At 39.6% G+C, this 20,453-nt stretch overlaps 1 protein-coding gene across 2 annotated transcripts; it reads left to right on the plus strand.

Annotated features, from left to right (window-relative positions):
• Positions 1-2,622: 2,622 nt before the first annotated feature.
• On the plus strand, positions 2,623-19,808 carry tnk1 (tyrosine kinase, non-receptor, 1). Of its 2 annotated transcripts, XM_072687758.1 has the most exons (15): positions 2,623-2,928; positions 3,770-3,841; positions 9,955-10,145; positions 10,290-10,360; positions 11,258-11,446; positions 11,902-12,054; positions 12,283-12,560; positions 13,912-14,038; positions 14,141-14,287; positions 15,055-15,149; positions 15,546-15,764; positions 15,937-16,001; positions 16,406-16,887; positions 17,410-17,505; positions 18,847-19,808. In XM_072687758.1, exons 3-15 carry the CDS (start codon positions 9,986-9,988, stop codon positions 18,994-18,996), a joined length of 2,232 nt encoding a protein of 743 aa, XP_072543859.1. In that variant the 5' UTR covers positions 2,623-2,928; positions 3,770-3,841; positions 9,955-9,985; the 3' UTR covers positions 18,997-19,808. The 2 variants fall into 2 exon arrangements, with proteins under 2 accessions (XP_072543859.1, XP_072543857.1); XM_072687756.1 differs by lacking the exon at positions 3,770-3,841.
• The last annotated feature ends 645 nt before the right edge of the window (positions 19,809-20,453 follow it).

Consider the following 20,453-nt stretch of genomic DNA (forward strand, 5'->3'; position numbering starts at 1 on the left):
TTAGTTTTAAAAACGTGTCTCAAAAAGATCCAAATCTGCTCTTTTTTAAAGATTCAGACAAGTTCTTAATCGCATTGTTATTTAGCCCGGACCCAACAAAAACTCACTGAATGAATGAGTGCTCAATCGTGGGCGGGTTCGACACCTCTGCAAGCCGAGACAGCAAGGAGAGAAAGGTTCATTCAGAACTTCAGTGAAATGACCAGGTGTGAAAATGGCAAAACGATTTATTTAAGAACACAAAAGAAACAACCAAGTATTAAGACTCAGCATGTCTTACACAGGAGAGAGACCAAAGAGGGTACCAGAGAAATTGACTTTTTAGGGTCTAACTTAAATGTGGGTGCAGTCTAACCTGTCCCAAGGAGGACTAGCGAGAGAAAAGAGAAGATGGGGGACTAACACACAAACACACTAATGGTGACCAGAAAACAGATAAACCCACTAAAGAGACAGATCAAACACTACGACATAGATAAGAGCAAACGTGTCAATAAATCACTATAACCGACCCATGACACAAACAACCACAACAACCGAGTCACAAAGTCAACCGGCTCTCCGCGCACTCTTTAAACCAGAGACTCCGCCTCTTTTTCCTACGTCTCTGCGCTTGATTGGTGGCCGGCCAACGACAGCCTGACAGCTGGCTTCACCTATAGGGTAATAGAGGAGATGAGAGACTGGAGAGGAAAGACACCCAGGCGTGCTGAACAACAGGTAAACAGGAAGAGTGTCGTTCCCATTGTTGACACACATCAGAAAATTAGTGGTCATGAACTACACAATTCAAGTTTAACCCTACATATGAGCGAGGCATTTAGTAAAATAAAATAAAATAAAATAAACACGCAGTTCTAGGAACTGAATACAAAAATGGCAATCCCAATTCCCCAGATTTTAGAGATTTTATATCATTTTATTTTTATATAATTTTAGTTACTTTAGTAACTCAGTTACTCTGTTTACATTAAGAGTGATTTTTAGACACAGACAGATGCATATAAATAAATGCTAATAGTGACTTAATCATATGATAAAAGGAAAGGCTTGGCCCTGAAATCACAGACAGACCAAGTTTTTTCATGGTGCAGATTTTTACTGATTCTTTAGTGCATGTTTAAGGAGCATTGGTGGCTCAGCGGTTTGAGCTCCAGGCTATTGCTGACAGGGTTGTGGGTTTGATACCCAGGCCGCTGTTGGACCCTTGAGCAAGGCCCTTCACCCCCTCTGCTCCCTGGGCGCTGCAGCAAAGGCTGCCCACCGCTCCTAGCACACACCATCACTGTCCACTGTGTTTCACTGGTGTGTATGTGTGTGTTCACTGCACAGATGGGATAAAAGCACAAGCCAAACTAACTGATCATGATTTCTACTTGTATTCATATATCATGTTTGTTTTATGTTATTTTGGTATAAAGGAGTGTGTGGGGGGGGGGGCTTTTCACATTGTACAAGGCTGTACAAGTCTGAGAGAGAGAGAGAGAGAGTGTGTGTGTGTGTGTGAGAGTGTGTGTGTGAGGATGGGGGGGGGGGTGAAACTATAAAAATCTTGTCAGACTGGCTTAACCAGATTGGGTAGAGTGAAAAGAAATGGTAACTGGACTGTGGCAATAGCAAATGCTCCTTTTTGTTCTTTCTTCTCACAACAAGTTTCAGTCAGGTACGACACGAGTGTGCAGAATGTCTGACTAAATCACCCTAAGAGTCTAACATCAGTTTAATCCAGTTCTCAGCAGGAATCCTTTTAGTAAAGTGTTACCGCAGCAAACTTTAAACAATGATTTAGTTCAGAGGGAAGTTTGATATGTGTACAGACAGATACATAGACCCTTAGACAGACATACAGACAGACAGACAGATAGATAGATAGATAGAGAGATAGAGAGAGAGAGAGATAGATAGATAGAGAGAGATAGAGAGATAGAGAGAGAGAGAGAGATAGATAGATAGAGAGAGAGAGATAGAGAGATAGATAGAGAGAGATAGATAGATAGATAGATAGATAGATAGATCGATAGACAGACAGACAGACAGACAGATAGATAGACAGACAGACAGATAGATAATTAAAATGAAAGAAATAGGCAGACATACAGACAGACAGACATATACATAGACCCTTAGACAGACATACAGACAGACATACAGATAGATAGATAGATAGATAGATAGATAGAGAGAGAGAGAGATAGATAGAGAGAGAGAGATAGATAGATAGATAGATAGATAGATAGATAGATAGAGAGAGAGAGAGAGAGAGATAGATAGATAGATAGAGAGAGAGAGAGAGAGAGATAGATAGATAGATAGATAGATAGATAGATCGATCGATAGACAGACAGACAGACAGACAGACAGATAGAGAGAGAGAGAGAGAGAGAGAGAGAGAGAGAGAGAGAGATAGAGAGATAGACAGACAGACAGATAGATAATTAAAATTAAAGAAATAGGTAGACGGACTGACAGACAGACGACACTAAATACTAAACAAACAAAGCAAGCAAATAAATAAATTCACTGGGAAGTGTAGTTCATCGTCTGAGGTGTCCAGCCTGAGCAGGTGCTCTGGGCGGAGAGGCGGAAGGGGCGGAGCTGCAGCTCTAGTGAGGAAATTCAGGAGAGCTGTGTAGGAGTTCAGGAGTTCTGCTTTTTCGGAGAGAAACTCTGGATTCGACACACAACGCGAATTAAGAAAATACACGGCTAACGCCAAGCGGATTTACACGAGAAACTGCGGAGAGCCGAGCAGAAGATATGGAAGAGAGCGATGTAGGTAGAGGCAGGTTATAGACACAGCCCAGCACACCTGCTCTGTAGTTTCTGGAAAGAAGATTCCTCAAGGGGGGAACCACAGTCAGCTTGCGGGGAAAACAACTCAACCTGCAGCTGAAGCAAAGGCAAAGTGGCACATGGAGTGCAAAACGCGTAAGTAGCCTGGTTTAGATAAACGTGTGATTTAGACTAACGACTTTCAGTGTTTATTTACGTCATGCTGTCGTAATAGCCTGTGCCCTTTAGACTGCTGTATATGCTTCTTCTCATCACGTCAACACTGAGCTTCCTAATCACTCACACTATCCAGAGCTAGCTGTCTTAGGCTTGCACTCTTTCTGACACCCCTACATGCTGGTAAGGCTTATGTTATTAAAATGCAGTGTTTCTATAAAGTGGCCTGTTCAAAATGAAAGTAGCTGCTGTCATCACAGGTAGAGAGCAGCCTCAAACCACACTCACTGTGAAGAGTTACAAAAGGAAATGATGCTCAAGCAGAAGCAAAAAGTTGTAAATAAAAACCCAGCATGAGTTTAAAAGTAGAAAAAAGCACTGAGTAACATTAAGAACTTGGATTTCATCTGTCAAGACAGAAACTATTAAATAATAGACCTCAGAACGTATGCTGTCACCAATCAATCTGAATGAAACTAAACAAATGAGGAGTAAATTAAATACTAAATATGAAGATTTCACTTACCCCACTTTACTCACAGTACTGTTCAAGTATAGTCAGAGTAATTGTTGATCTACATTAAAAATATTACATAAAAATTTGATATATATATATATTAAAAAATTATATTTTAAGAAAGTCCTTTTATAAAAGTTTTATAGGTGGTACTGATGCACTGATCTAATACACCTTTGAAAAGCAATGTCAAATGCACACTAGCAGAGCATATTGGTCACTTTGCAGATTGTTCGGCTCTGACACCAAAAGTATGCTTTGGTGCCTCCAAACTTCTAATTCAGTGTTTGTTTGTTTTTTTAGTACAAATGATCATTTCAGACAAAAACAAAAAAAATGGTCTTCTAGTAGGATTCCTAGGAGGATTCAAAACAGGTTAGTCCTTGATTGCATATTTCCAACCTTCAGTTAACCATTATGCGTTAAATAACTTTTTTCAGTGGCTGAAATGCAGTCATGAGTAAGCATTACTGGTCATTATCATGTGGCATAACGTAATATATATATATATATATATATATATATATATATATATATATATATATATATATATATTAGTTCTATATTTTCATTTTTCATTTTTTGACATAATGTGAATCTGGCAATTTACATTGTCAAAATTTCATGGCGACCAATAGAAATGCTCCAAAAGGACTTTTGACAAAATCCTTTAAGGTTGTTTTGTATATATCAGTCAAAGAACCATTCATTCATACATTTGAGTTGTCATAGTTCTGCTTACCAAAAACAGCCCTTAGAGAGTCTAAAATAATACTTCACCAAAACGGGTCCAAGTTCGGTCTAAATCTGAGACACAGGTATTACGTTGTTATAAGTTATAGGCATGCTCCTGCTGAAATAGTGCTTTTAACGTCTGTTTGTTTTTTCTTTTGGCTACAAGTTCTGGTAGAGGTGCTGTTGAGATCTTGAGGTGACATAGCGTGACCCAGAAACAGCTCACCTTAAAAGGTGTTGGGCATTGATGACTAATTTTCTATTCATGACTATTTATCACACACCTGCATCAGCTTCCTTGAAGGCTGTAGAAATTTACAATCACCTTCTGAGACACACCTACTCAGTTTATACCACTAACAGCAGCCTGGGCACACTTTACTGAAAGCATGAACATGCCAAAAGGATTCTTTGTCTCCATGATAGCTTAGACGCAACACTTGATTCCCTGAAGGAGCTTTCAGTGGTAGTGCCTTAAAAACCTCAGTTGGAACCACTAAACTGAAAGGTTCTTTAAGGAAGTGAATTTGGTTCTTTAATGGTGTCTCTTAAAAGAAAGCCGTTGGTGTCTTTATCTTGGAGAGTGCATGGCAGTTAATGAATATGGAGGATTCTGTTGGGGGGCGGGTTCTGTTTTTTGGACATTATTGAACACCTTAAGCGATACAGTGTTTACCATAGGCACTTCGAGATAATCTGCCTCATCGCATGTTACATAACGTTTTTTAAAGAAGCATGTCTCCAGTGTAAACAGTGCTGCTGTGTTTCCCGTTTTACTGTTTTGACTATATATGTAGCTCAGTAAGTATTTTTTGAATGGGAACTGTATTTTCTAGCTGCTTATGTTTTTATATTGAAGAAACGTATAAATATAAATAATATTATTGCCTCTGGTCTTTAGGTCTTGTATTTTTATTTTTTTATCAGAGCCATGTCAAGCCTAAAGTAGGGCAGCAGCACTGACTGTTAAGCGTTTTAGTCAGTGATGACTGTTAGTCTTCTTGTGTAATTCAGAAAGCGTATCTGCGATACTGTCTAGTTTCATGCATAGTTCCTTCTCTTGTGAATGTTATGGGTGTGTGTTTTGGGTGTAGTCCTGGAGAATCTTATGTTGATTCTCTCTCTGTTATCCTATACCTGCCTGAACTAGCCCCCTTCGTTTTTGACTCAGACACTCTATGCGCTAATTGGTGCTTCAGTTACGCTCCGCTTAATCATTCACTAAAGCGTTTGTGTGAGAGGCCGTAGTGCTGTTTTTGCGTCCTTCCTGCACAGGAATGTAGGAAACCTCTGCAGGTAGGAGTTGACCTTTTGCACTGACCTTATAGTTAGAGTGGTTAACAAAACAGAGCTGGATTTGGCTGTGGAAGGCTGTCTCTACACCGTTAAACATAGGTGGCAAAAGGATGTGCCAAAAGGGGTTTCAAACAAGGCCTTAGAACAGGAGATATGCTCAACCTGCAATGTGTTAGACTGGATCAGCCCTAATCTGACATGCCTGACCTAGTTAATCAAATAGTTCAGGAACATGTGAACACTCCAGATATGTGTGTTTAAACTGAGTCAAACTTTGTTGGAGAGAGTAGGTCTGTAGGAGCAGGGCCTGGCAGCTCTCCCTAAAGATTTATAAATATATGCACAGTTTCAGTCTAGTTTAGGCCCATCCGTTCACACTGAAGGTACATAGCATGTTTCAGCATGAACTGCATTTTGAATGTGGTGCAAGACCGGACAGCCAATCAGAAAAGAGCTCATTTTCATTAAAGGTGGAGTGCCATAGAATAAAGTGTGTAATTGAAAATAAAAATGAAAAATAAAGGTTGAAAATGATCATATAAAAATAAATAATACTTCTTGATGGTACATAAACCCACAGATATGAGCATTTTTAAAAATATTTTTTTACCTAGTTTCATACAGGTTAAATACATTTAACCTAAGAGAATCTTGTACCCTTATTTCTTTTAGAGTGTGGATCAACAAGAACTACAGGAAGCCTTTTATGCTCCTCCCTCCTGCCTGCTGATAAAGTGGTCACTAAAGGTGCTTTATTACAGGAGTGTTGTTAGGTACGTTCTCTGTAAAGCTGAGTATGCAGTGCAGTGCATCAGAAAGTGAAAATGATTTTCTCTTTTCCGCTTTAAAGTTTCCATTCCATAAATAATTCTGCATTGGAGAATGTCCTTTGCTTCCAGCTTCTAGCTGGTGTTTTGGAACTGTTAAAGATTACTACAGCAGTAAAAAACACTCACTGTAGTAGTTGAAGTAGTTAGTTTTGGTCAAGGCCGGATGAAGAAATGGCCCATGTAGTGCCATTCTGGAGGACATTTTGGGCCTTTACTGTTTTAGATTACTTTTTTTGGTTTGGTGACATCTGGCTAGACACAAATGGCAGGCTATAGACAGACAGACTAATGCTGACCATACACTAGAAGACTTTAAAAAAGACTCTGAAAATACTTCTAAAAGACTGATGCCTGACACTCTCTCACATCTAAAGACTGAATTGTCACTATTTACAGATGACTTTGCAACAGCGGGGAATCTTGCAGGGTCACTATTTGCAACTACATTTCTTTTGAGAGTGTTTCCCCATCATGCTCATGGTGGAAATTTACAAGAAGAGAAACGGTTAAACAACGGAGCAGAAACAGGAGCAGTGTTTGGCCAGAAAAAAAAAAAAAAAAATCCCCCCCTGCTGGAGAGCGCTCACCTATGGGTCATTTACAGTGTCCACCAAAAATGTGTTGATTTATCGGAACGTCAAGACGAGAAAGTCTTGAAGTTAAGACAGCTATCCTTGCCACCTTTAACCAAATGATCAAGATGACAGGAGCATCCTGCAATTCTAAAAAGATGTTGTGATTTAACGGTTTGGTGTAGGCCAGCATAACACATACACACACTGTGTTATACTCATATATACATATATTAATGCTAATGCGGTAATGCACACAAATAATTTGAAACAAACCACAACATAATAACCTTTTTTTTAAAAAACAAATTAGTCATCTTACCAAGTTCCCTCATCTCTCTATCCCGCACATACCCACACACAGCTGCTTCTCTCTTAACTCGCTTAATCCAGCCCAATGACTGATTCATCTGTTTACCTCTTAATTTGTTTTCTCGCCCAACAATGTAAGGATGTGCTACCTTCTGTGATTAATCATAATTAATCACAGAATATTGTTGTGATGAACCAGATTAAAGTTTTTAATAGTTTAATATATATATTTTTTTAATTTATGTTTAATATATATGGCGCTCTGCTTGTTTGGGTGGTGATGTTTTAAATTATATGTATGTCTACCTAAAATAACTGTAAGAATTTATGTAATGAAGAAACCTTTATCTTTACTTTAACAACCAAACAAAAGAAATGCTTTGTTGGCTTTTCTATATTAACAAATGACACATTTAGATTTTGTTAATACATTTACAAAGCTAGAATTGGTTTTGTTGGTCCTGCAAGTAAACCATGTTTTTCTTTGTCAGCAGTTCAGAATTCCCTCTTCTTCTGAATACTCAACAAAGCAGTGCTAGTTAGTTTGGGTTATGTATGCCGTAACTATTTACATCAGATAACCGTCTAAACCACAGCTGTGAGAGGAGATCATGCTGTGGGTGAGCTGCGGTGCTTTTATCTGCCCATTTCCTGTCCCTCCTCCTCACCTGCCCTCCATCTGTCCGTCTGAAGCTAAACCTATAGCTTCTTTGTTTTGTCTTCTTGACTGGCCCATTGATTATTCGGTCATCTGTGTTGTGTAGATATAAATTATAAATGCACACAACATCTGTTCAACATAAGGACATAGGCAGAAACAGGGAATACTAATAGAACAGATGGTTGTTGGTATTTTGCCCTTTAAATATAGTCAATCAAAGAATACCTGTTTAGTGTCTGCGGTTTGCTTCTTTAGTTTAAGGAGGAGCTCAAAGGCTAATGTAGCTAATGAAAGTTCACCATGTTTATTATCCACCAATTAGCATTATGTAAACAAATGATTCATGACACACTTCCAAAACTGTAGCGGTTAAGTAATCTCATATACACTTGCTTATGTACACTTGTGCGGTTTATGTAGGTACACTACATGGACAAAGGATTGGGACACCTGAACGCTTATTGTTTTGTCCGAATCAAAGGTTTTGAAAAGAGTATATCCTGCTATTGTTGGAGTAACTGTCTCTCCAGGGAAGGCTTTTTACTAGATTGTGGAGCATTGCTGTGATGATTTGACTGCATTCAGTGAGTGTTAGTGAGATCAGGATGTTCCCCAGTTCCCCAACTCATCCCAGACATATGGGATGGAGTACCATCATTCCAGAGAACACTGCTCCACACTGATCCACAGCTCGATGCTGGGGACATTATATCCTTATATCCCATGCCTGGCATTAGGCATGGTGCCAATGGGTTCATGTTTATCTGCTCAGGAGTGTCCTATTCTATTCCTATTCTAACTGCTCTACAAGGACAAGACAAGCTGTGTGGATATATTTGCACATCTGTGTCAGCAATGGGGGCAACTTATAAAGCATTTATGCATTAATGCATTTATTACAAGATGTGTTCACAAACATTTGGACATATATTAGCATATATATTAGCACTGCTTGTAAGCTCAGTTTTTCGTCTTGAAGAGGAAAGTTATGACAGAAATGACATGGTTATTCTATGTTTTATCTGTAAATATGGATTGCATAGATAAAATCAGTAATCTGAATGTTCTCTGTATGTTTTTTGTTCCATATTTATTGAAAATAGTATGTCATAAACAGTCATGCAGTTGTTACTAGCTGCTGCTCAATTTTTGCTAGGCTGCTCAGAAAACTGGGAATGTTTATTTAGTACAGTGAAAGTTACAGGTAGAGGGAGAGTGGAGGCTCTGGAATGTCAACTCCCACCTCTCCCTCTATTTGTTTAATTGTCCCTGAGCCAAAATGCTTCTGCTGCATGCCTGTCTGATGTCCATAGCAACTAAGAGAGGTCCCTCAACATAGTAACAGTAAAGCAGAGCAGAGAGTGGTCCAGCGTGAAATGTTGCCCCTGCTGCTGTAACAAAACCACAGCTTAGGCCTTTTTCTTTATCATATACAAATAAGGGTCATTATAGCTTTGAAACACACACATGGAATAGATTTGTAATTAAGGTAAGATATGTTCTGCTTGTTTTTCAGATGTTACGTGCTTCAATTCTCTGCTCTTTGAGTTCACTTTAGTCCTAGATCGAACTGATTGCTAGTCTTGTGTGCTGTGTGTGTCGGTGGTTCTACATCAGTGGAAGAAAATGGTTGTACCCAAAACACTTTCCTAGATGTAGTGACGGGTGAGGTGTGACCTTGCATTGGACTGAAACGATGCATTGTTGAAAGAAATGTTAGACCAAAATGTTATCAAGCAATCAAGCAAGTAAACATTACATCATTTGCGTCCTTAGGCAGGATATGGTGTGCAAATCGTATGTGTTTGTGTATTTTACAAACATTACCCTCATGCCAAATGTTCGCTTCTTCAGGTTTTTGCACTGCAGATGTGACGCTAATGTAGGTAGCTAGAAAGTAATGAAAGTGCACAATCCACCAATTACCTTTGTGTAAACTGCATACCTTAAACTTCTCTTAAGTAATCTCAAATAGACTTGCTAATTGGTTTTCTTGCGCTGTGTGATGCATTGGTGTTTTTAAGAATAGACAAAGGTTCCTCATAATGCCAAATGCATGATTTATAACCTTTCCCCATTCAGGCTGTCTGCTGTGCTGAAGGACAATGTAATTATGATGGATCAAGACACTCAGTGGCTGTACCAGCTCTTGGCAGAGGTGCAGCTGGAACGGTTCTACCTGCGGGTTCGTGATGGGCTCAATGTGACTCGCATCGAACACCTGGACTATGTGAAGGAGGCAGACTTGGAACAGATCGGAATCAGCAAACCAGGTTTTAAAGCTGATGATTTAACACTGATGATCTTTTACTGTGTTTTCATGACATTATTTCTGCAGCTTGTGTATTGAAGAGATTATGAATTTCATTTATAAATATTGTTTTTCTTTACCATAGTTTCCACTTTTGTGTCAACAGGACAAAGACGATTATGGGATGCAGTCAAGCGTTACAAAACCAACATGCGACCACGGTCATGGATGGCCAAGGTACAGTCCTACATTGCTTTAGTTTATTCTCACCAATGATTTATTAAATTAATTTCCTTAATTTCCATAAATGAATATGAAGCAGCATTAACAAGGTAAAGCAGTGCAAACTGAGTGATTCTTAAAGGGCACAAAAACATTTATATACACACATGATCCAAAACATTATTTTATCATACAAAATTCCATGGGATGTAGGCACACTTGGGCAGTAGGCTGTGGAAGCATCAAAGTCATTATGTGGGGTCACTCCGAAGGCCAGCCCAGTGAGGGCCTCATTGCTGCAGTGTCAAACACATTAGTTCAGCCTAAGGGGAAACACACAAGTGTAATTATTTCAACGGTGATATGTTTTAAGATCTGGGATATATAGTAGATTGTTATTAAACACTCAATGTCGAAAAGACACAAAATCTCATCAGGTCTGAACAGACATAAGTTACAGAATTGACAATAATGATGACGGGAGGACTGTGTTACACACATACATCACCCCTACTGTGGGGCTACATAGCCACAAATCAGAGTACGCATGCTAGCCTTGTCCGCCAACAGTATATTCATAATGTTTTGGTCCATCAGTGTATATCTGCCTATTTAGCTTAGCGCCACTCATTTATGCTGAAGTTACAAGAAGTGTTTCAGCTTAGACAGCTTTTTAAATGGCGCAGTACAGGAAAGCCAATCAGCATTAGCCAGTAACATATAACATTGGTACGGACAGCCTGTTTTAATTAAGATTGGTTAAAAATGACCATGTAAAAATAATGATAACTGGTTTAAGTACATTAAACTACACAGATAGAAGTGAACATCAGGGGGAAAATGTTAATTGTTAATTGATGTAAATGTGTAGCCAGGCTAAGTGTTAGTTGTCCTATCCAATACTGTTTATAGGTCTTCAGTGGGCGTGGTTCAGAAGGAGGTGAACAGTGGAATGGTGGTGGTTCTGGTCAGGGGCCGGAAATGGGGCGAGCTCTTACCTGCCTTATTCAGGACAGTGAGCTGGTGTTCGGGGAGAGACTTGGCTCAGGCTCCTTTGGGGTGGTGAAAAAGGCAGAGTGGCACACGCCTACTGGACGAGTGGTAAGTTCACTTTTCTTCTGGTGTTTTAAAAATAAAACATAAAAGAATCTTGCAAACTCCTTCTTGCTGCTTTGTAGAATATTCTTTTGATGTAGGCTTTTTGTGATTATTTAATATTTGCTGCTTGTAAATGATCCCTTTAGCATGAAGAGTGGTCCCTATTTCCTCATAGAACACACTAATACAAACATGTACAAACTCATGATATGATATCAAGAAGATGATCTAGTTGAAACATAAATGAATATGGACTACAGAAATATGGCAGTGTCAGGATAATATTTTCATCAGTTATGATTGTTGAATGATTAATGGAGCCTATAAGAACCCCCCCCACACACACACACTAAAACAATTACTTATTAGATCTCAGTAACAGCCATTGTTGTTCTCCCTCTCTCTGCCGTTCCTGAACAATCTTCATTTTTCCTCTTCATCTTCATCACTTTCTCCAGGTGCCTGTGGCAGTGAAGTCTCTCAGAAGCAGTATGTCCAGGGAGCCAAATACAGTGACCGACTTCCTGCAGGAGGTTACCACCATGCAGTCTCTGGATCACCCAAACATCATACGCCTCTATGGTGTAGTTCTCACCCAGCCTCTCAAAATGGTGAGCTATGGAAACTTTTCAGTGGGTTTTTAAAGCAAGGGTTCTCAAACATTTGACAGCTAGGAGACACAGGAGGCTTAATCTCTTGGTTTACATTCTTTATCAATTGTTCTATACATAGAATAGCATATACTGAATATATTCCACTAGCTCTTAGGTTTCAGTCAGGTGTGTATGTAGGTCTGAAAGTTATAAGTGCTTTAAATACTTTTTTACTGTTGACCTCAGGTGACGGAGCTGGCACCTCTCGGCGCTCTCTATGACATGTTACGTGTGCGGCAGGGTGAGTACCCCCTGGCCCGCCTTTGGCTCTTCAGCACCCAGATCGCTGCAGGGATGGACTATCTGGAAACACGACGCTTTATCCACAGAGACCTGGCTGCTCGCAACGTGCTCCTGGCCTCTAGAGAGCTGGTGAAGATTGGAGATTTTGGCTTGATGAGGGGCCTCGGCAGTGACAAAGACCACTACATTATGGGAGCCCATAGGCGTATCCCGTTTGCCTGGTAAGTAGTAAAAGCACCTTTATGCAAGAACTGGAGTTGTTTGTTTTACTAAGGAACACCCCCACAGTAGTGCAGTGTAATTCAGTTTTACTCCTTCTGGTGTGCTTTGAGCATGAACAGCTGTACACAAGCGTTTGTTGACAAGTTGAGAGATCTGGGGAAGAGAAAGTCGGAATGTGTGGCCTGACGCAGTAGAGTAATATTACAGGAACAAATGTGACTCTGGTTAAGCAGCATTACACAGTTACCAAAGTTACATAGTTCAGTAGCAGTGTGCCGTGCTCAGAGTGGCAATCACAGAGACACTCAGTGTATCGTCAAAATAATTCTAACATTGGTATTTTAAGATACATTTGCTTTATAATGTTGCTTTAAAGTGAAGCTGAAATCAAAATGGACCCTTTTTCTTTTGTTGAAACATATGGACATGTGAAGCACAATTCATCATATTTTATAAGATTTGTATGAATTTGATATGAATTTATATTCATATAGTATATACGATATGTTCCCCCTGTAATTCATCTTTTACATTCTAATGGGGGTAGTAACTCCAGGCTCTTGCAGATGGCATTTTACAAGGATGATCAGGCTGCAAATACAATGGCGTTTGCAACGGGATTCACAGATTGAGAAGAGGTGGTACAGTGCAGGCTGAAAGACAAAGCTAACGCACAGGGGCCGACAGCATGTTTCATGCCTTGTGAATGAAAATCGCTTTGTTTCCATGCAAGAATTGCTTCTAGAACTCACTGCAGGCCCTTCACAGCTCATTTCTGAAAGAACACACTGCACAGAACTGCATACCATGAACATATGAAGCGGAGTGGCATACAAGATGACCTTTGCTCACTTCTGCTCAAGAATGATAAGAATTTTCTGAGAATGTACCGCCTTAATCATGCAAGGTGACAATTAGTTTGTCCGGAAGTTTTACACACTCTGGCATCTGCATCCACTTTCCAAAGGTGACCTACAATCCTGTTTTTGTTAGTTTTTTATTGGTAAAATATTAATTCATATAATGTGTTAAAAACAGCATTCAGTGTGTTGCTTTGTTTTTTAGTGTTTCAAATGGTGATCACACCATTTCAGTGTGAAGTGTGCTACTAATTGACAGTTTTATGAAAGCATCCTACTGTTCAATCACATGCTTACTCGACCATTGAGAAACAGATACCTTTGTAAATCCCAGCTGCCAGTTATGAGAGTTAATAGAGGCATTGATTCAGTAATGTCTTTCTAAGTATTATCCATTTAGCAATCCAATGCCTTGTCTGCTGCTCTTTGCCTTTAATGGAATAGATTTAAATTAGTCTCTCTCTTTCTCTCTCTCTCTCTCTCTCTGTAGGTGTGCTCCTGAGAGTTTGCGAGTTGGCTCATTCTCACATGCCTCAGACGTGTGGATGTTCGGGGTTACTCTTTGGGAAATGTTCACCTACTGTGAAGAGCCATGGCTTGGCTTCTCTGGAAGACAGGTCTGTGTAGGGTTGGGTTCTTGTTTGTAGAAGACAATTCTGAAACGGTTATACTTTCTTGACTTTGGGAAATCCATGTAACGTGGTGTGCGCTGTGTGTAGATCCTGTTTCGTGTGGAGCGCGAGGGCGATCGCTTGCAGAGGCCATTGGACTGCCCTCAGGAGCTATACTCTGTGATGAAGAAGTGTTGGGCCTACACTCCTTCTGAACGGCCCACCTTCGCCCAACTCACCACTCTCGTAGCTGAGGTGAGGGTCTGTCTGAGGAACACTAATGTTTGAGATGTTCCATATTTAATGTAGGGCACAAGGAGAGGGTTTTAAACCAACATTTATTAATTTTACTGGATTAAATGTAAGTGCTAATATATGACAGGACGGTGTGAGAACAGGTCTAACACCACTTTTCACTTTTCCTATAAAGCTACGTCAGATACAGGGGTTTCTTATAACAGTATTGATATATTTATTGTATTATCATTATATTTATTCATTAAATAGAGATCAACTTTGTGTACCACATAGCACCCTTGTTCATGTACTTTTGATGTGCAGATTTACTCTCCTTCATAGTTTTAAGTTTGTTTATATTCAGATAGGACTATTCAGTCACAAGTTAATTAATAAAGTGCTTTACAAATAGATAAAAAATACAGTAGTAATTCATTAAAAACAGAGAAATACCTTTAAAATTACATTAAACAAAATGTTACAAAATAAACTAAAAATAGAAGCCAGGACAAAAGTGTGATGATTACATAAAAGCCCTGAATTAAATAAACCAATACCAGTTTTTGCAGGCCTCAGATATGTTGAAAGCTTGTTCCATATATAGAGAGCATACAAACAAAAGCTACGTAACCTAATTGTTTCTCCTTGCTGAAAAGAGTTGTAGGACTTGTAGGACAATATGCAACAATAACTGTTAATTCACAAGCCTCAGTGATGAATTAGAATGAAGTTTGCATGCTGATTGTCTGAACATGAACATATATTTCTCTCCTGTATCTGTCTAGGCTCAGCCCAAGGAGGTCCGTGCAGTGCAGGACTTTACAGAACCCAGAAAGCTTGCTCTACAGGCAAATGACCTAGTGACCATGATAGACCATGGGTAAGAAAAAGGCTGAGAGCAAGGACACAAAAGCAAGTGGGAGGGAAAGTGAGGGAAAGTGTGAGGGGGAGATGGGAGAGATTATACTTCAACCCCCTAAGAAGCATTCCATTCATATTTTATGCCTCAGTCTTAGTCGTCAGCCCCCCCTGCAAAGATCTGTAAAGTGGGTCTTTCAGACGCAAAATAGCCAAGCAAAAGAATTGCTCTGCTCTGCAGTAGGATTATCTCTTTCTTTGTCTAACTGGAGCTTTCACGTGGTGGGCACAAGACTGCTTTTGATTGAATTCAAAGTGTGCTAACTTGACTTGAAGATGTTCTTCAGTGAATTGCCAAGTTGTGTTGTTGAAGTCTGTAGTGTTTTGACGGGTGATGATTTCTCTTCGATGTGTCCAGGCTGGAGTTGGGTGAGTGGAGGGGTCAGAACCAGAGGACACTACAGGTTGGCTGGTTTCCCCCATCGCTAACTGCTCCCTCTCTGTCTTCGCTGGGAGCACTGAGTCCTGGTACTGGTCCTGCTCTTGTCTCCCCTCCACTCAGAGGAAGCTTTCAGCACACTGGACATGGAGATGTCAATCCAGATCGCAGCTGGGGAACACCAGCACGGCTAGACGAGTGAGTTAAATTAATTGTTTCTTTCTTTCTTTGTTTTACTTGACCTTTTTCCTATTAAATATTAGGTAAATGAATTTGGACAGTGTAAATGTGAGGTTTATAGTGTTTATACTCATTACTGAGTAATAATCGTTGTAAGTTTCATATTCATGAGTGCTTATGATGTTTTCAGCCCTGGAAACTGGAGGATACCTTTGGCGAAGGAGAAGGAAGGCTCCAATCTAAAGAAAATGGCAGGTAAGAGTATTGTATGTTATGTATATTTTCACAGTCACACAAAAATCTTGTGTCTTGAACAATCATTTTGGACTGGGACTCTTCAATTCAGTTTTATTTATATAGCACTTTTTACAAAAAATGTTGTCACAAAGCAGCTTTACAGAGATCCGGGTCTGAACCCCTGAACCTCATCAGGAGTACATAGCCTACTGTCTAAATGCTTCGCAGAAAATGTAAATTGGCTTGTCGGAAGTAAATTTCACAAGTTATTTATAAATTAAATTAGTTATTGGTGTATTGTCTGATACTTTATTTTTACATTATGTATTGGTTACATCCTCTAGCACTAATATCTTACATTATTATATGTATGGCATTAGTGAATTATCCCATATGCCTTGTTCTTTCCTTCTTTTATCTAGGTATGTCCCGGAGTCTTGAGTCAGTCCTAGGGGTCTCTCAGAACAAGAATCAAGATGGTGGAGGCAGCCTGGCTCAGAGAGCTCATGTCCGCAAGCCTATCCCAGTGCATCAAGTCCAGGACCCTCGCAGGTTCAGTGATTGTAGTGGCATCATGCCTCCTGCACGACCACCACCTCCAGTCTTCAAACGCCCCAGGAATCAGCAGGCAGTGATGCGTGATCTGAGAGGAGCAGTCCCAGGGTCCTGGCCTCCTCCTCCTCATCCAAACATGCAGCCTCAGCTACAGAAGCAGCAACAGGGTATAGGGGTTAGCAACCTAATCAAGATGGCCCAGTTAGCGAAGTCAACTCCCCAGCTGGACAATGACTTGGAGAAGGACAAGGAAAGAGAGAAGGAAAGGGAGCGAGACAAAGAAAAAGAGAGGATCCGGGAAAGATACCCGCCACAAGTACAAGTAGATAAGGAGGCACTCATAGGGCAGGTATGAATGTTTTCTTTCTTTTAAAATCTATACCGAGTTGCTGGACTACATGAATTCCTTGTTTTATCAAACACCTGCAGAAACACAGATTCGACACTGTGATCATTTAAGACACTGACATCTAGAGCCTCCCTATGTTTACAATATTGCACAGGCCAGTATTCTGATAATGGTTTAGTAAGTTATATATACAGGCCTAACATCTAATTCTTCATTTAAGCAATATTATTCGAGATGGGGCTAATATAACTAAACCAAAACAATTCTTATGAAATCATTTGTAAAATGCAAAAAAAATAAAATAATTCTGTGAGGAAAAAGTTAGGACACTACTTTAAACGCATAACATTAGAATCAGGTGTCCATGTTGAAATATAATTAAAAAAAAAGACTAATGAAAGGTTTGCATGGGGATGTCCTAATTTGGTTACATGACTGCATGGTCCTAATTTAGCCACAAATGTTCTAAATATGCTAAGAATGATTTAATATTTAAATTAATGTAACGTTGTATCTGAACAGGTGCAGGCAGCCGTCCATGGTGTAACTATCGAAGAGGTTCTGAAAGCCCTACAACGCAATGACTGGAATCCAGTGCGGGCAGAGCAACAGCTGAAGGTAATAAGTCGAGTTTGCTTTCATGGAATATTAAATGTAATGTTAAATTAAAAGTGACAACTTCAGATCCTGCCACAGTTTTAAATAGGGTTTTTGTTTGGCTTAAACGTTTGGATTGGCCAAATAAAATAACTGTTGTGAAATTCAGAATATTTTATTGATCCCAGGAGGGAAAATGCAATTGTTGCAGTTGCAACCATTTGGGTAAGAAATAACTCTATAAATAAAATCTAAAACAAAAAGAATTAAATATGTACATGTTTATAAATTTTATATGAATATAATAAAGTGACAAAGTGGCAGTAACTGTGATCATAAATAGAAACATGCTGTATAAAGCAGCTCAAATATTGCACCTTTGAAATTATTGTCATTAAGGGAGGCGTTGTAGAGTTGTTGATGGTCTGTGGTGCATTTTAGGGGGAATGAGTCTTGCGCTGAATGTGCTCCTGTGTCTCATCACCATGTTGTAGAGAGGGTGGAAGCCATTATTCATAATTCAACACTGCCATCGGCAAGCCCAACTCTACACTCACAACATTACTGGCCACTATACTGAGAATAATTTGGCAGATATTGAAGGACCTCAGGCGCCTCAGAAAATAGAGACGACTTTGGCCCTTCCTGTAGAGGGCGTCAGTGTTCCTAGCCCAGTCTAAGAAACTTGACTTGCTTGTGTGCTTTTGTGTGCTTTTTGTCTTTTTGTTGTTCCAGAACCAGACAAGCTATTATATCTGTGCTTGTCCATCCATTCCTGCCCGGAATTTTTCTAATGGTTGAGTCATGAACACTGACCTTATCTGAGAGGCCTGCAGATGTTGAGTTCGCTGTGATTTTCTGGAGAGATTTTGGGAGGCTGTTCACTCCCTAAAGGCTACCAGCTATTCCAAACGTTTTTCATTTAGACATTGTGGCTCTGATTGTAATTCAGTAGAGCCATAGAGCCTTAAAATGCCTTTGTAATCTTTTCCGGACTGATAGACAAAAAACAGGAATCTCTGTCTCTGGCATTGTGTACCAGACCGGGCTGTCCTGTGCTCTAATCAAATACAAACACCTTTTCACACCTGAAGGCATTAAAGAAGTACCAAACTTGCAGTCCACAGGCTTGATCTACAGACTACTGTATTCCACTATCAGTGTAAATGAAATAAGCACAAATTCAGGCAAACACCTTTTCACTACATGTATAATAGAAGCTATTGGGCACTTGCAAATAAATGCAATGAAATTGTGTTTGAAAACATGACCCAATAATTTTTTTAATACAGGTGTTTAGAGTAAGAGAATTATGGCCTGTAGAAATAATCTTTCACTCTACCACTCCTATCCTCCTTCCAGACAGAACAGCTATACTACATGAACCAGTGCTCTCGAGAGGACTGCTACAAGATACTTTCACGCTACAACTGGGACCTGCAGCATGCCAGCCGTTTTCTCTTCCGCATGGCTAGAGAAGCTGCACTGGAGAGACGAGGAGACAGAGTTTAGAAAAGAATTTCTATGCAACTTCTCAGTTATGGGGTGCATAATGGAGTTACTCTTAAGTGTTACTCTTCAAAACCCGAGGGCCTTACTCAATTGGAAAGCTAAAGTTGAGCATATTATCCTCCTTGACCTCTGCTGTGCCAATGTGGTGCCATTTCCTGTCAAAGCTGGATCCCTTCCCCCGTTCAGCACGGCATTGACAAAGTCCAGCAGTGAGGAGCATGTATTAATGAGCATCCTTATGTTATAGAAACACAACCTGGGATTTTTAAACAGCTGTGTGTGACAGAACATCAGCAGTGTGTTGAGACATTGTGGTTAGGTTACTGTACTGTTTGCTAATGCCAACAACTGTCATTATTGACCCACTGATCCAACCGCTAGTTATGCAGGTGTCCAGTTTGCCGGCTGCTCAGCTCTGGCACAGTGTATGAGCAGGGAAATCACCAGTGTCTCCCCAGGACCCATTTCTGTGCGACACCAATTCCAAGTGGCTTGTTCTGTTCATTACATACAAGTTTTTAGTAACTCTATACTGCCCCCTTGCTGCCGGATGAAGATCTATTCAGTTGTGTCAAATCTGGAAAGTGCCAAGAGGACAGACATGATAAGGATCATTTGAATTCTGCTCTCAATGAAATGTTAATGTAACACTCAACACCAACACTTATGCTGATAATGAAGGACTTTTTTTTCACAGAGATGTAAAAAGTGCAAACAAATGTGGGGAAGTGGGTAAAACGTTCAGAAAGTTTCTGTTGCTACAGCAGTCTCTTATGCAGTTTACAATTTTGTATGTGGAAAATGTAAGTGAAATAGGTACTTTGAATATGTATTTAATAGATTAAATAGATTTTAATGAATTTTGCACAGCGTTTCAAATGTATTATATATTTTTTTTCATCTCAATTTGTTTAATATGTTACAATTGACTCATATCAATATGCTATGAATCCAGTGGAACTGGGCTTGGTATCTGCAAACCATCTTAGCACAAAAATGCTTTTTAAATGGCTAAGCAAATACTACACTGATCATTTTGTCTACAAAGCTAAGATGATCTGAGTATTAAGATGCTCTTTGGAAAGTGGGCTCAAAATAGTACTGTAGTGGGGTGTCATATTAATCCTGGCCTCTTGTCAGATATACAACATACTGATCTATTTTTTCTACAGTCACAGTAATGTGAGGCACACTTTTTATTATTCTTCATGGCCAAGTGCTGCTTACTAACTTTACAGTGTGACCACAAAAAGCTACGCTTATGACTCACTTTGATAATACACATACATGCCCAAACAATTAAACAGACACAGCATTTCATGAAATTGTCTAAATCTGGGACATTAGAGACTATTATGTTAGACCAACTAATGCTTATTTCTGTATGTAGCACCCATCGTCACAGGCCATGTACATATGCCTTTTTGACATAGTGGTTACTTTAAGAGGATATCTCA

This window comes from Salminus brasiliensis, chromosome 9 (genome assembly GCF_030463535.1).
Source record: "Salminus brasiliensis chromosome 9, fSalBra1.hap2, whole genome shotgun sequence".
Classification (NCBI taxonomy): domain Eukaryota; kingdom Metazoa; phylum Chordata; class Actinopteri; order Characiformes; family Bryconidae; genus Salminus; species Salminus brasiliensis.

Coding starts and splice junctions, on each gene's coding strand:
- tnk1 (XM_072687758.1), top strand. CDS start 9,986: ATGATGGATCAAGACACTCAGTGGCTGTACCAGCTCTTGGCAGAGGTG. Junction 10,146..10,289: donor GATCGGAATCAGCAAACCAG/GTTTTAAAGCTG, acceptor TTGTGTCAACAG/GACAAAGACGATTATGGGAT. Junction 17,506..18,846: donor GGGCAGAGCAACAGCTGAAG/GTAATAAGTCGA, acceptor TCCTCCTTCCAG/ACAGAACAGCTATACTACAT.